The sequence below is a fragment of the Lineus longissimus genome, chromosome 16, assembly GCF_910592395.1.
Source record: "Lineus longissimus chromosome 16, tnLinLong1.2, whole genome shotgun sequence".
Lineage (NCBI taxonomy): Eukaryota > Metazoa > Nemertea > Pilidiophora > Heteronemertea > Lineidae > Lineus > Lineus longissimus.
In genome coordinates, this window is record NC_088323.1 from 5,543,883 (window position 1) to 5,559,378 (window position 15,496).

The window sequence follows — 15,496 nt, forward strand, 5'->3', positions numbered from 1 at the left end:
TTCTGACTCAAACTGAGGCCGAGAACAAGGGCCTCAAATTCGCCAAGCAAGGGTTTAGGAAAGCGGGAGTTTCAAATATGATTTATTTGGAGGAACGATCAGTCCACAAGAACCCACCGACCGCAGTAAAACTTTCATGCCGAAAATAATGACTGCCGTCGTAAATCTCTCATATCAAATGAAACATTGACAAGGCCTGATCGGGCGTTACGGCAGCAGATACTATCGAACAAGAAAAGCCATGCAGCCACCGCGTGCAGTCGCGAGTAAATTGGTCTTTCTCCAGTAAATGGTATTTTTCCAGTAGGAATACAATCGGGTTTATTTACCAGCGGACACTGCAAAAAAGCACTGGGTAATCTGATTTTTTTCTCCCGTATAATATAATACAAGGTACCTTTGGTTCCGAGCAACCTCATGACGTTGGCGCTCTCAAGAGCGACTGGTTGCGGCGTAAATGGTCCTTCTCCCGTACGGATACATTTATGTATGTGTCGCACCATAACCAAACCATTGGTCAGAGCAAAAGATATTCCCATGTGGGTAGCCACTTCCTGTCCCAAAAGCAAAACACTCGACCCCGCTGTCAACATCTACCGTAGGAATATCAACAGATGCGTGCGAGGTTTAGGAGTTGTCATGTACCGAGTTCGTGAGGACCCGAGGACAGTGCTTTTTGCTGTCGATATGCAGGCAAGGACAGCATGCATATGGTTTCGGTGAATACCACATATGTACGCCTATGTGAGGAAAATCAAACCGAACTTCCAGTCCTATTGCCTGCGCTTGATAACCAAGAGCCAAGTCGAACCTGCGAGAACTTTACTTACCCTCTATCGACACTTCATCCTCTTGCAACAGGGCCTTCAGCACGACTTTTCCTTACGCATGTTTCCGAGTAAGTATGTATCGAGTGAAATGGCCCGATATTGTCAGGATCCCGACACTTAAGATCGACACAAGCGACTTTCAGATATTATCTTACCGGAATAAAGACACAATATTGGAAAACCGGGACAGCAGTCCACGCTTGTCAATGGTATCCGACATATTTTTCCTGACTTATACTGTGGCCAAGAACAAGGGGCCTACAAATTCGCCATGCAAGGGCCTCGGAAAGCGAGATATTCAAATTTATTTTATTTGGAGGAACGACCAGTCCACAAAAACCCACCGACCGCTAACATTATTTGATAGAGCGTTTCTCTTAATAAAACATTGATAAGGCCTAATCGGGCGTTGGGCTACTGGCAGCAGATACTTTCGAATAATACCAGCCATGCAGTCTACCGGGTGCAGAGTAGGCCTAAATGGTCTTTCTCCAGTATCAGATGACGCTGGCGCTCAGTCTCAAGAGCGACTGGCGCGGCGCTAATGGTCGTTCTCCCGTAGGGATACATTTATGTATGTGTCGCCCGATAACCAAACCATTGCTCAGAGCAAAAGATATTCTCATGTGGGTAGCCACTTTCTGTCCCCAAAACAAAACACTCGACACGCTGTCAACTTCTAGCGTAGGAATATCAAAAGATGCGTAGGAGGTTTAGGAGCTGTGGTGTACCAGAGTTCTTGAGGACGCAAGGACAATATGCTTTTTGCTGTCGATATGCAGGCAAGGACAGCTCATGCCCCTGAGATACCAGGCAAGTACCTAGCTCATGTACCTGAGGTAGGCAAGTGCCTAGCTCATGCCCCTGAGGTATGAGGCAAGTACCTAGCTCATGTACCTGAGGTACCAGGCAAGTACCAAGCTCATGCCCCTGAGGTACCAGGCAGGTACCTAGCTCATGCCCCTGAGGTACCAGGCAAGTACCTAGCTCATGCCCCTGAGGTACCAGGCAAGTACCAAGCTCATGCCCCTGAGGTACCAGGCAAGGACAGCTCATGCCCCTGAGATACCAGAAAAGTACCTAGCTCATGCCCCGAGGTACCAGGCAAGTACCTAGCTCATGCCCCCGAGGTACCAGGCAAGTACCTAGCTCATGCCCCTGAGGTACGAGGCAAATACATGAGGTACCAGGCAAGTACCTAGCTCATGTACCTGTGGTATGTTGCAAGTACCCTTGGATCACACACGCTATCAATGATTGTAATGGAAAATATGTTAAGCCTTGTTTTTTATCCTAGCGGTCCTTGGTGTCACAACAAAGGATCGCTACACTTTACTGACGGCAAGTGCTCACTTCTGAGTCCTTTTTAAGAAGAAATTAATAAATAGCTGTATGTCCTTGCTTATCTAATAGAGATTGCTCTGGTAGACCTTGAATTGCAACCAACAACCTCAGGTTTTGGTCTGCATTTTCAGTCTACTCGCTCGATCTTGACCAGACAACCAAGGACTGCCAGCCCTGTAATAAGGATCCTCACTCTTCAGTGCAGTAAATAAAAGTAAAAACAAATTTCCTGCGCATCCCTCGTTTATTTCAACATCCATAAAATAAATGCGTTGGCTCTATGGCACCATCACAATTGCTAGACAACAACAAAACCGTATGATCCAAAGTCATGGTCAACCAATCAAAAGAGAGAGTTGTTAAATTTGTCGCATGTCGCGTGTTTTTGGTGGAAGATAAATTTTCAGTGTCCTTTTTAATAAATCCACTATAAAAAGAAAAAGCAATTGAGAATTCTGCAAATTCTCTTTCACTAGTTTAAAATACTAGTCATTTTCATTTCAAAATCAAGTTGGGAAAGGATTTGGAAACGATTAATTAGGATTGTCAATTTCTCTTCTCTGATTGGCTGACAGTCGATGGATAACATCGTTAAATGCATTTTCGACAAGATAAATTTTTTTTCCATAACCTTCAGCTTCCTTTCCAATACTAGGAATAATTACTCTAATATCACTAATATAAGGTCGGTAGCCAATCTTCATGCCTCGACTCTTTTATATATGGACCTCGACATCATTCTGACGTCACACAATTTTTTTTCCACGCCAAGCTGATGATTAAGATATAGCGACCAATGCAACTCACTACTTCTGCAGATCGGTAATTCACCAGACCTTATAGAAGTGATAATAGAGTAGTACTATTCTAAATCTAAAAACCACTAATGACCAACACACTTTTTTGAAATAAAATCAAAATAACAGCTTTTGAGCCAAAATAACTTTCAAGATTTCGAAGCAGCCAATCAATGGCAGTTCTGCAGAGGTCAAAGTTCAAGGACAAAGCTGAGGCTGGGGTCAAACTCAATGACAGAAGACAATTAGATTTTTAAAACGACTAATATAATAACAATGAAGGATCACGTATCAATGGGTTAAACAATTTGTTTTTTGTGTCATTTTGTGCCAAAACCTTTCTACTTGAACATGCCAAATTCCATTTTTTTGCAGAACAAATGCTAACTGTGCATTTCCCGCCCAATTCAATGAATTTTATAAACATTTGAATATACAGTAGAACCTCTCTATTAAGGACACCCTTGGGAGTGCCAAATTTTGTTCTTAACCGCGAGGTGTCCTGACTACAAAGGTAAATTGGAATGGAAACAACCATTTCGGTACCACATGAAGGATGTGCTTGATAGAGTGGTGTCCGCTAAAGGGAGGTTCTACCGAATATAATTGACTGGATTCGTTTTCTTTTCCAAAACAGCATACATTTCAATATTATCCCTATTACTCACAGGCAGCTTTTGGATTAACGAAAAAGCAGTTTTGACAGAATTTTCAAAAATATATATCTACATGTTTATGAATATTTCATAGAATACTCCACTTAACAAGTTTATCTAAAGTCCACCTTTGCCTTTCTAAAAGAGAGGGGTTTCCCTTTATTTGGCCAATTCATTTTTTAGTCTTCTCAAATTTGATGGGTGTATCATAAACATTGATGTAGAATTTCGATAATGCTACTTTCAAACTCAGAATTTAGGCCCTGCTTTTGAATTAGCATCTCATTAGCATAGACTATATGGAAGCTTAACAATATTTCACTGGGCTTATTCGAATTCACACTAAAGGCACAATTCAAAATGACGGGGAGACCTCATCGTGTAATTAAATCTTGTCAAAACGTAAAATCATCAATAATTTCAACACTCCATAATTTGACTTTCAAGAATCATTAAAACTGAAACAGAAATAAAATCATTCAGAAAACAAAATCTTGCCTTTCTCATCCTTCTTTCCTTGGCTTTCGGATTTTAAATTCAAAGATTTCTGATTTCTGATTTCGACTTTTACTCATAACAAAATCTACATGCATATTTGAAGAAAAAGTGATCACTGTCAGAGTAATGCCACAGCCACAGGGCCAAGGATATAGACACAGATTCATAGTAAAGAACCTTGACTAAATTCCATGGTCCTATACTTTGACTCAAATAAAAAGAAAAGATGATTCGCTAAAATTAGATTATCAACGCTAAAATATCTTAAAACACACATAACTAAAAGTGGTTGCCATAGAATCAAAGACTATTAAAGGCCATCTGGAATTTATTTCTATAATCTTGAAATTCCTAGAAAAAATAAAATTTATTCTTTGATCTGGACCAAACATCTGTATGTTTAACACAATAAATTCCAGATGTCCATATATCTCAAACCTTAGTATTGCCACATGATTTCTAAAAATAAGTACCAAAATGAAAATAAATGATTTCCATTCCCAAACCTCAAATTCTACGAATTAGCCATTTGTAACTCTTTCAATAGTTTTTTCAATGCTAGTTTATTGCAATACGAACAGAATTCAGTGGAGGTTGCAAATTTGAATAAAGAGCCAGCTTTAGCATTAGGAGGGGGGCAATACGAAGGAGAGAACAGCTTCACCAAACCAGTTGTACACATTGCACAGGAAGATTTCTAAGTTCAAATTCTTTATACCATGCGTTTCAAGTCGCGCTACCGCCTTCTCAGATGTTTCAGGATGCGTCTAAAGGTGGCAGCACTATTGCACACATGTGTACAACGACTAGATTATCCGAGGCAGTTTTGCAGCGAGAAAATCGCCTCTCACTGAATGAACTTCAGCACTTGCTTGTCCACCCCTGAAAGCTGAATGGGACTGTACCTAACAATGCATGGACTGGGCCAAGCTGATGAAATAGGGGTGATATGTCACACAATTTTCATCCGAAAGTGAGTCATTTCAATGCAAATTGAGTCATCTGAACTTAAAATGAGTCATTTCAAATCAAATGAGTCATTTCAAATCAAATGAGTCATTTTAACTCGAGCTGAATCACAAACTCAAAATGAGTCATTTTAACTTATAGCGAGTATTTTCAACTCAAACTGATTCAAATGAACTAAAAATGAGTCAAATGTACTCGATATGAGTCCTATGAACTCAAAATGAGTAATCTGAACTCAAAATAAGTCATCGGATCTCAAACTAACTGTACGCTGGACCTACCAGGCTGAAAATTTATGACAACAGTCTTGGCACTGAGTGAAACGCTGACAATTAAAATGACCTCGAGGATTGGCCTGGACCAACCCAAACATGGAAGACAGCCCCACACAGCAACAAGGTCGGAAACTCGAAAGTCAACATCACATAATATTTCCGACAAAGTTATTATCCACGACTACATTGAGGAGAGAGAGTAACACCAAAACATGTACTAAATTCATAGTCCACAATTTGAAATATTCTACACGCAATTCTGAATTGACATCGGGTGAAATCTCTCAAAATGATAAATTTCCCGAAATCCAATTAATCAGATTTTCACCCGAAATCATGTCTTTGTTGCCGTTAGTTGGAGAGTTGACAGTGTGAAAGATTCTAACTCAAAATAGAGATTTTTTCCATGATTACATTTTTTCACAATTCAATTTTTATTATTACACTTTATATATTTTTACGAACATTTATGTAATTGTCAGTGAAGTGCATTGATCGATGACTCGAGTCCTGGTCGTCGACGACATTCACAAATCTTGAGAAAAGTCTTACGAGAGTGATACTAAGTACTTTGATTCTTCGAGCGAACGCCCTTGGTCGTCAGGACTGTTACCATAGCAACAGCCTCAATCTCAACTCTGATATGTCGGGCGCCATCTAATTTCAAACATTTGAATTCTGACAAAAGTATACCGGGAGTACAACATTCAATGACAAAATAAAACCGTGATTAAAACATGAAATTAATTAACAGTAAAATCAATGAAAGAATTATCTAATTAAATTTGAAATTTTTTAAAATTAAAAGTGCATTTTTTTGGGAATATACCTGAAATTAACAGTGAAGAATTATCTAATTAAATTTGAAATTTTTTTTAATTAAAAGTGCATTTTTTTGTGAATATACCTGATTTATGCTAATTGTGTCGGCACAGATTGTGTCAATTTTGTGCAATGTGCTTATGCTGTTATTGCTCTCACAGGAACACTAGGGAACACTCTAAAAATGGTAACACTTATGCACCGGTACATGTACCGAAATTCTAAAGACAAAACTCCCAATAGGTGGCCGCAGCTGAATTTGGCTAAAATGGATTCGAGACGTAAATTGTGACATACTGGGTATGTAGTGTCAAATCGTCTACAGATTCCCGATATGCGGAATTTGGAAACTGCTGCCAGAAATTTGGAATTTTCAAGAGTTACAGAGTCAACATAAATATGTACAATTCTTTTGGAATGGATATGCCAACAGTTTGAGTTCTTTTAAAGAAAGAACAAAACACAAAATTGTGTTTTAAAGAAACCAAGTTGAGTGGGTGCGACAGTAGACTGGGTGTGCAGAAATGCTAGAACAGCTAGGTAAATTGACAACTGAAGTTAAGAAAAAAACTCTGGTGAACGCATCAGACATTCTCATTTACATATTACACAAGGGTAAAACTTTTCGGCAGAATTCAAATTTTTTTAATGAAATTGTCCAGTTTGTTATTTATGGTCTCATTTCGTGGGAGGGCGCCCCCTACTGGGGCAGAGCTTTTAAAATGGCGTGCACCTCCTCGGCGACAGCTGCCAGCACAAATTGGAATTGCTCCTGAAGAAGAAAAGAAACACATGGTTTAGACTTTGCGATACACATAATCTGGGCCGAACTGTTCAAAACAAGTTAGTTAATTACCTGGTGTTAATTTTAACTTCCCATTTAGCCTAATGAACTACTGAAGACTAACATTAGATTGAAGTCAACACTACTTAAGGGACCAGGCCCTGTGGATAGGGTCGGCTCTATAATTGCATTCTTCACTTCAGCATCATCATCACTGACAAAATTTACCACTGGTCCCTGTCACACAATGCAGAATTTCGTCGGAGATCCAGGAAAATGGCGATTGTTATGTCACATGTGCAGAGTGCCTTCAGGGTCCTCTGCCCTTCTATTCCTGGCACAGGCTCTTACTCAAGGACAATGCATTTAAAATAAAGTGAAATGCCCAAGGTCACATGCAACATGCAAGTGACTGCCCATACCTTAGTTTTCACCATGCCCATTCGTTGATCTCTGATGTGTTCCAGTGTGGCGGCGATGTCGATTTCTTTCGCGCCCTTGCTCATGCGGTTAAGTACCATGTCAATTAAGCAGTAAGTTCCTGTCCGGCCGACACCGTCACTGCAGTGGACTACGATCGGGCACGACCGCCCTCGATAAGACTTGTTCACTTTCCTGCAATATGAAAGAATGTCAGAAACCTTTCTGCTATAAACCTCAACCAGCCACCTGAGGCAAAAGAATGCATTTCTCATCAAAATTCCTGGTGTGTTCAAAAATTTCATGGTCAATTTCAAAGATTTTCATGAATTAGGGAGGCGTGCATCTGGTGGCCTCCCCCCTTGGATCCGTGCCTGACAACAATGTCTATAAACGGAAGTTACCAACTTTTCAAAGCATTTTCTTCCCTTCAGGACAGCGACCTTCCTTTTTAACGGCGACCTTCCCTACAGTGGGATTATAAACATAATGGCTTAACTATTGTTCTAACATCTAACAAGCTGATGATAATACTAGAGCTATTAAACCCTTTGAAAATAATATCTCTATTCCGCACACCATTAGTTCTCTTTAATTTACTTAAAGGGAAAGTCCCCTGAGACATCATCTCAATTTCTGATCGCTTCATTCCCTCACCGCAGTCAATACTCATACTGCTCCAAGGACTTCGATCAGCAAAAGTTGGAAGATATTTTTAAGTTTGTATCCGGTTATCTGGTTACACAAGCACATGAATGAATACCGTAGTAGCGTCTGGTATGGGCAGGCGTAACCAGATATGAAATCTGGATATCTTTACCCAATTTTGTCGATTGCGGTGCTGGTTCGAAGCCCTCAAAGTCGCATGAGGGCTGCAATGCTACAACTAACGTAAACTGGGTAATGTTCGTGAACCCATAAGTTCTCGAATTTCTGCATTTTTCATTGCGCATAAAATAAATTTTGTGTTTTGATGGTTAATGCATGAGTGTCGACATTCTAACAAGTTTAGTACTAAATTCCTAAAATCTTGAAAAATAAACATTCACGAACATTACCCATATTTTTTAGTATTTGTTGAGTGAATCTGAAATTCTGTTTGAACTAAAACATTCCATGAATGACTGAAAATGGCTAATATGGCACTTAATTGGCATTAACAAGGCACTAAGTAAGTAAGTAAGAATATTTTCCACAGTTATAGAAGAGTACTACACTATGTTATAGAGCAGATATCAATATTTTAACCCAATAGGGCCTGATAACAGAAAACAGTTGATGTGTCGGACGGAATATTAAATTTTGCTGAAAATTTAGAAGGTTTTTATCTCAGGTGTCACATGAGCAATGCACCATTAAACACTTGGTACCAAAATGCCATATCCACTTTCAAAAATGGCTCGGCTATCCAAGAATTTCCAGAACACTTTCACATGTAATGGATATCCTTTGCATCAAAAGAGACACAAGCCTTACAGGACACTTTCGTCGATACGAATTCACATCCATGCACAATCTCGACTTCTTGAAAAATATTCCACGAAACGCTATCCCGGCCCTTTCATTGCTATCCTCCTTAATGCATTACATCCTATCACGTGCAAACTTCCAATCATGTGCACTACTCCAAAACACGTGCAAAAACTCCAATCATGAGCATTTCGATTCACGTGCGCTATATCGATTCACGTGCAATACATCCATTCACGTGCAATTCCAATCACGTGCACTATTTCTATTCACGTCCATATCCATTCACGTGGACTAGTTCCAATCACTCTCATCCAGATACACATCGATAAACACGTTTCTGACACACGTATAATCCACACGTGCACACACGCATATAATCCGTGATTGTGACAATCCTCACCACGTGTCCACAAACCCGGAAATAAAACCTACACGTGCAATTGCGAGTTCCGTAAAATGTTGACGTGTGTCACGTGATGTGCTCATGGCTAATGGTAAATGGAATGAAGTGAATAAATGAAGATAGCTGATTGGTTGAGAGTGCGGATGAGATGCCCTTGACCTTTGACATGCTGAAGGTCATCCGAAGCCAATCACATGCAAAAGTTCCCATATCCGAATTTCCAAGCCGAGAAAGGACGACCCGGTTTTCCATTGGTTAAGCAAGCAGCCAATCAGAGAGTTAGTAGCAGGTCCGACATCCCGATCACTTTTGTGACTATGCAATTTGGCGCTATACACAATTGCTAAATCACAAAAGCTGTCAGGCAGTCAGCCATGTTGGATTAGTCTAAAGGTCGGATGAGGTCAAGGTCAAGGTCAGATGAGATTATGCTTTGGTGATATAGCAACTTGGGACATGACAGAAGTACCGTTCCCATGGTGATGGTGCAGATATCGTAGGCCGGTTAGCAATCCGTAAGCATGGTTAAATGCGAAGCAAAGCAAGCAATCGAACATGGTAATTCAAACTTTGCGAGATCAACCCTGAAGAGAAATCTTTCTTTTGGTGGAAAGAATCGCCAAAATGAACTTCCACCATGGAAGAAAATGCAACACCCTTCAAGTGAAAATAACGTTAGTATGAGACAGTACAATTCAAAAGTTGTAAAGTGTAGCATAGAACTTTAAGTCTCCATTTTGAGTACTAGTCCATTTTACAAGAAAACAGACACTGCACAGAAAAAAAAGACATCGTGACAAATGAAATCTGTCTGTATTTTGCCGGAAACGGGATAGAATTGTATTAGATTTTTGCAAGTTTTGACTTGGACTGTCTTGTCTACCCTAAGCAAGATGATTATATACAGTGAAATATGGGTTAGGTTGCAAGGGGTTAAAGTGTCTTGGCTCAGGAGGTCCATCCAGTAAGTTACGACAATAAAATCTTGCCAAAGTGTGTGTTTATAGTACTTGATGGATGGATGGCCAAAAACACCCTTATCCTAGGTTAGATATGTTAAGACAACTTGGTTATATTTCGATATTTGGCTGGTGACTAACTACATAGGGGTCTACAGTATAGAAATACCTAAGGCTGTTAAAGTGCCACTACTAAAAGATCTTTCCATAATTCCCAACATAAGGGACTATACTTACCGCAATTGAAAATATCAAAATTCTGATTTGCCAGAATATATTTTACCCGTACGCCCTGTATCTGACTGGTCTCTTTACCGTATCTTGAACTTCTTAAAGAGAGTCTATGTGCAGCAGCCAGGAAGGTCAGATTAAGTTACACAAAGACACCAATAGGGGTCTCTCCCATCTCACAGTACATCGAACTATCTGTGTTTGTACTAGGATACTTTCAACGCTGAATCAAACATGACCCAGTCCCCTAACTATGCATATCAGTCACCTGAAGATGACAAATTAGACTCCCCTGGCTCCTGCCCATAGTTCCCCTTAACTGACAGATTGACAGACTTGTTTATGTAATTTGAATCTATCCTTAGAATTGAACCCCAGACCTAGTGGTTAGAGTTACCAATCACCACTGCACCACCGTTTTTATCCTATTACCTTCTGAAGTCGAGTAGGGCCTTGGCGGATGCGGGGACACCAAGATCCGGCCAGGTCAAGAAATGGAACTGAGTCACCGTCCGGGTTTCGTTCGTCTGCAGATTCTTCAGGTAGAAACTTCGCACCAAGTAATCGTCGCACCAGATGTGTTCCGAGACGAGATGAACCTGAAAGTAAACCAAAAGTACACTGGAACCTCTTTTTGCGGACACCTCTCTATGAAATACACCCTCTGTATAAAGGACACTACTTTTGTGTCCTTAATAGAGAGGCACCACTGCATTGATCTCTGGTGCAGATGGCTTGAATTTAGTACAAAATTATTGAGGTATTTAAAACTAAAAGTAGCAAGTCTTTTTTGCGTCACCTAGTAGCCGAATCTTACTCCAGAGTATTGTTTTGCTTGCCTTGCCTTCTCATTCAAAGGATGAATCGACACAATCAAAGTAACTTGTCTAAGGTCACAAACCATGTGTCTGGTCAACCTTTACTTTACAACCTAAAGCTTCTTTCACTGCCTTCCCCGATGACCAACCTCGTAAATGTGGTAGAGATCGCTTCCTTCCTCCGGCCAGTAGCGGTGGCACATTGTCACGCCGTTCTCCGTTGGTTTCGACAGCATCACTATGACGACGCTTCCCTGTTCCCATATCATCTGCCAGAAGTCGGCGACTGTGTGCGGCAGGGGGCCCTGGGTGGCGATGTAAGCTGGATTCCGGGGGTCATGATCGGTCTGAAAGTTGGATTTGAAATGACTGGTCTGCAAAAATTTTCACAACACTAGGTTTGTGATTGGCAACATTTCTTAAAGTGTTGCAATTTAGATTTTGACAGATTGCTAATTTTTTCAGTTTTGCTTATCAAAAAAGAAGTTAATCAACACATATTTCTACTCACAATTGTATTAGCATTGATGTAGTCAGATCCAAGTACGTTGGCCGTCTTGTTGAGGACAACTCGAGAATGGTCATCTGAAAAAGAAGCAATTATATTTAAGACTGAAACAGGAGACATTCCTGATGCAACTTGGCTTTGACCTTTCAATAAGACATTACAGAATGGGCATGATGTTTTGCTGAAGACACTCTACGAACAAGATATTCAAATCGCTGCAGCCCATGACTGCATGCAGAAAGAATTGCTTGTTTCCAGTGGTTACCACAGGTGCCTGCGACAAGAATCGATGATTGCAGCAGTTTATACCTGCAGACAAGAGATATTTTCATCGCATAAAGCAGCGATTTCCAAAATTACTCAGTCAGTTTCAAAGATTTTCCTGAAATAAGACGGGCACGCATCAGCTGCTTTTGGATCCGCCGCGATATTTTTACTCACATGGCAGTATATCACTATATCGGTTCTTTCTGGCGTTCTGGGAGCTTCCTCCGATCTCACTTCCGTTGGGCTCAGGCACGTAGGTGTACAACTCCTCCCATTCTTGGTCGAGGCGATCCTTGTTCTTCAAGTGATCTTCCATGTACGACTAAAAACACAAGAAAGGAAAATTTTGAAATGTTGGTTGTTTCATTACCGAATACGTAAATATGTTTAAGGAATTAATACCGAGCTGGCGGTCATTGGTTGTATAATCAAGACCGCTCGGGTAGACCGAAAATGCAGTCCAAAACCCGAGGCGCTTCGCCGAGGGTTTTGGACGTAATTTGAGGTCTACCCGAGCGGTCTTGATTATACAACCAATGACCGACAGCGAGGTATTAATTTCTATTCTAAAAGGTTTCAAAATTAAACAAATTAAATACGATTTGAAAGGTATATATGTTCCGTTTTCGTCAAAGAATGATCCAGCCTGGTGTCCGGAACTCCGCCATATTGTTGCTTGTGAAGATGACGTCACGCAGCAAGGGAATTCCCAGTCTGCTAGCTCGATTTCTACCATTTCCTCGTCTTTGACCTCTTCTGAATCCTGACTGACGACCTCGAAAGAGTCCTCGGGTATCCTCCCTACTTCACAAATCCAAATATATCGGGGAATACTTCAAAATCTCGTGTTCTTGACATTGTTTTGTGGGGCTGAGTCGTTGCTTCTTGGTGAAAATAATTCGTCTGCTAAAGTTCAGAATTTTATACCTACCCAGGCGGTCATTGGTTACGATACCAAGACCGCTCCGATCAAAACGAGGCGTAATGTATTTTGTATTAGAAACAATGATATACTGTGACTAAGGCCTTTTAGAATCGTGAATATAAATCGCTGCAAAACACCTTAGTATTTTTCGAAAAATTCTCACTTTTTCCCTTTTTAATTTTCTCCATATGCGCCCTTCTTTTGCTACAGCAGGTCACATGTGAGACCCCAGGTCACATGTGAGACCCCAGGTCACATGAGAGACCCCAGGTCACATGTGAGACCCCATCTTCAAAATAATTCTCAACTTCAAAGTTACTTCAAGAAACCCTTTGATCTTGATCAAAAGCAAATTTTGATCAAAACTTTGATTTTAAACTTTGTACCATATCAAAATATGATCTAGATCAAACAAGTCAAAAGCAGGTTATATTACTCCTTCCATTTTATCAACGGAAGCATTTCGAGAAATCTTTTACTATGAACGTGACAAGCATCTAGAATGTAATTAACTATCAATTAAGCGGGCGTCTGACAACTTAGATCTATTCTTAACAACTCCCAGCATGCCCTGAATATTCTATCAAACGCAATCGCTATGCGATGTTTGTCAGTAACGAAGTCGGAATTCCAACGATCGTTCTGCTTCCTATTATGTCTGAATAACAAGATGAGTCAGAATTGGAGTTAAAAAATAATCATCTGTTAGATATGGAGGTAATTATCATCTGTTATATACGGAGGTATCTAGGCACTTTTTAGCGTTGTATAACAACCATGTGGTATGAAAAACTCTTTGTAAACTTTTATTTTTGAGATTCGCTAACTTTTTCAGAAAAAACCCAAAATGCCCGCAATCTTTATTTTGGTGGATACAAAATTTCTTTACATCTTTCCAATCAAAAAGTAATTTTTTTGCAATTCCTTATATTCACAAGTCGTGGTGATTAGCGAAATCCACAAAACAAAATGACCGCAGCAATTTTGGGGTTTACAGTATTGGCATTATCAAAATAGTGCGTCTTCACAGTACCAGCAAGTCTCTAAAGAAATGAATAGGAGAATTCTGCTTTTGAAGACATTCTAAATTCTATTTCTATCATCAAATGGAATTCAAATATCAAAGTTTTTTCATCCGGAGGTTAATTGGACCGGCTCAGCCATGTTTCAATTTCTTAAGTCTTGCTATTCGTATTTTAATGACACAAAAACGTTGCTACATCAAATGTTAACTCCAGACTTTTTATCTTTTATCGTTCTTATCAAAGGTCAAAGTTCAATAACATTTGTGTTTGGTTTAACGAAGCGATTTGGCGTCCGCCTACCCAACGTTTTTCCAGCTTTGGAGCTCGGGGATGAAGCTACTTCCGCGATCGTCATGGCAACCAAAATAATTGGGATCTGGTCGTGACAGGTTATCGCAGGGTGGAGAAATATTGCGGCAAGGTGGGAGGGGATTACTTAGGTTGGGAGGGGATTACTTAGGGGATTACAAGGTGGGAGACATGATTACTTAAAGGAAGAATGCTCTCATGAAGATGGCCATTAGTAATTTAGGTTTGTTGTGACAATACAGTAAAGGCTGGCCTTAAGACTGACTTGGATTCGAACCACATATCTTTCAATTGCTGGTATATTGTCCATTTCACAAAAAATGGCACCCGTTTTGTTTTTTTTGATAGAACTTTGGAAAACTTGGTAGTACGGATTATTCAGTCTACGGACCCGGTATATACCGGGTCTGATACAAAGTACGGATTACGCAGTGTACGGACCCGGTACATACCGGGTGCAATACCAAGGACTTAAAGTACCTTGATCATCATGTGACGAAAACAAACTACTCACCAGAATGATGTGTCCAGTCGTGATGTCCATGTTCGATGTAACCGGCTCTTCACTCCTGTAATTATCCAAATAAATAGTCTCAGTTTTACTGCAGGGGTCGACGTTATAATCGCCGTACCATTCTTTTATGTGTGTGAATCGTTCGTTGTCGTCCGGGTCAGAGTCGGTGCCATTCGCGGCGGCGCTGCCGTTAGCGTCAACGTTAACGTTAGCGTTACATTCCCGTGGCTCCTCGTGCGATCTTGTCATAACAAAACTTAACTGTCTCTGAAGCATCATAACAAACTGGTCAATCTTGCTCGTTTTTCGTAAAATTTTGTCAATTTTTGTCAAACGTTTCCGTCAAATATATCATCAACAGAGTCCGTTGATGGCCCAGAACCTGATCAATCCTGTATTCTATCAGTTAGTAATCAGAAAACAGAATTTGTAGTCTTTTTTTGTAAAATTGTCATAAAAGCAGATTACAATTTTATATATATAACTTCACAACCTTTTTGAGCAGATACACAGGTTTATAATGTCAACCACTATGGGTATATCTATTTACAAGCTTTTAAACTCTATAATAATCAGTCAAACTGACTCATTAAAATGGCAACTTAGACACGTTCCGTCGAACCTTTCGGTGATTTCCAATGCATGACGTTTAAATCTTTTAGACACAGT

The 15,496-nt window shown here is 40.1% G+C and overlaps 1 protein-coding gene across 2 annotated transcripts in view; it reads right to left on the reverse strand.

Annotated features, from left to right (window-relative positions):
• Window positions 1-2,399: 2,399 nt before the first annotated feature.
• Window positions 2,400-15,496, reverse strand: part of LOC135500749 (receptor-type tyrosine-protein phosphatase N2-like) — a 156,117-nt gene continuing 143,020 nt past the window's right edge. For both annotated transcript variants that reach the window (XM_064792402.1, XM_064792401.1), the window contains 7 exons: window positions 14,828-14,882; window positions 12,229-12,376; window positions 11,791-11,864; window positions 11,429-11,626; window positions 10,894-11,060; window positions 7,398-7,590; window positions 2,400-6,963 (listed from right to left, as the gene is read on the reverse strand). In XM_064792402.1, the coding sequence (XP_064648472.1) occupies window positions 6,892-6,963; window positions 7,398-7,590; window positions 10,894-11,060; window positions 11,429-11,626; window positions 11,791-11,864; window positions 12,229-12,376; window positions 14,828-14,882 (907 nt within the window). In that variant the 3' untranslated portion in view covers window positions 2,400-6,891. The remainder of the gene's footprint in view (window positions 6,964-7,397; window positions 7,591-10,893; window positions 11,061-11,428; window positions 11,627-11,790; window positions 11,865-12,228; window positions 12,377-14,827; window positions 14,883-15,496) is intronic.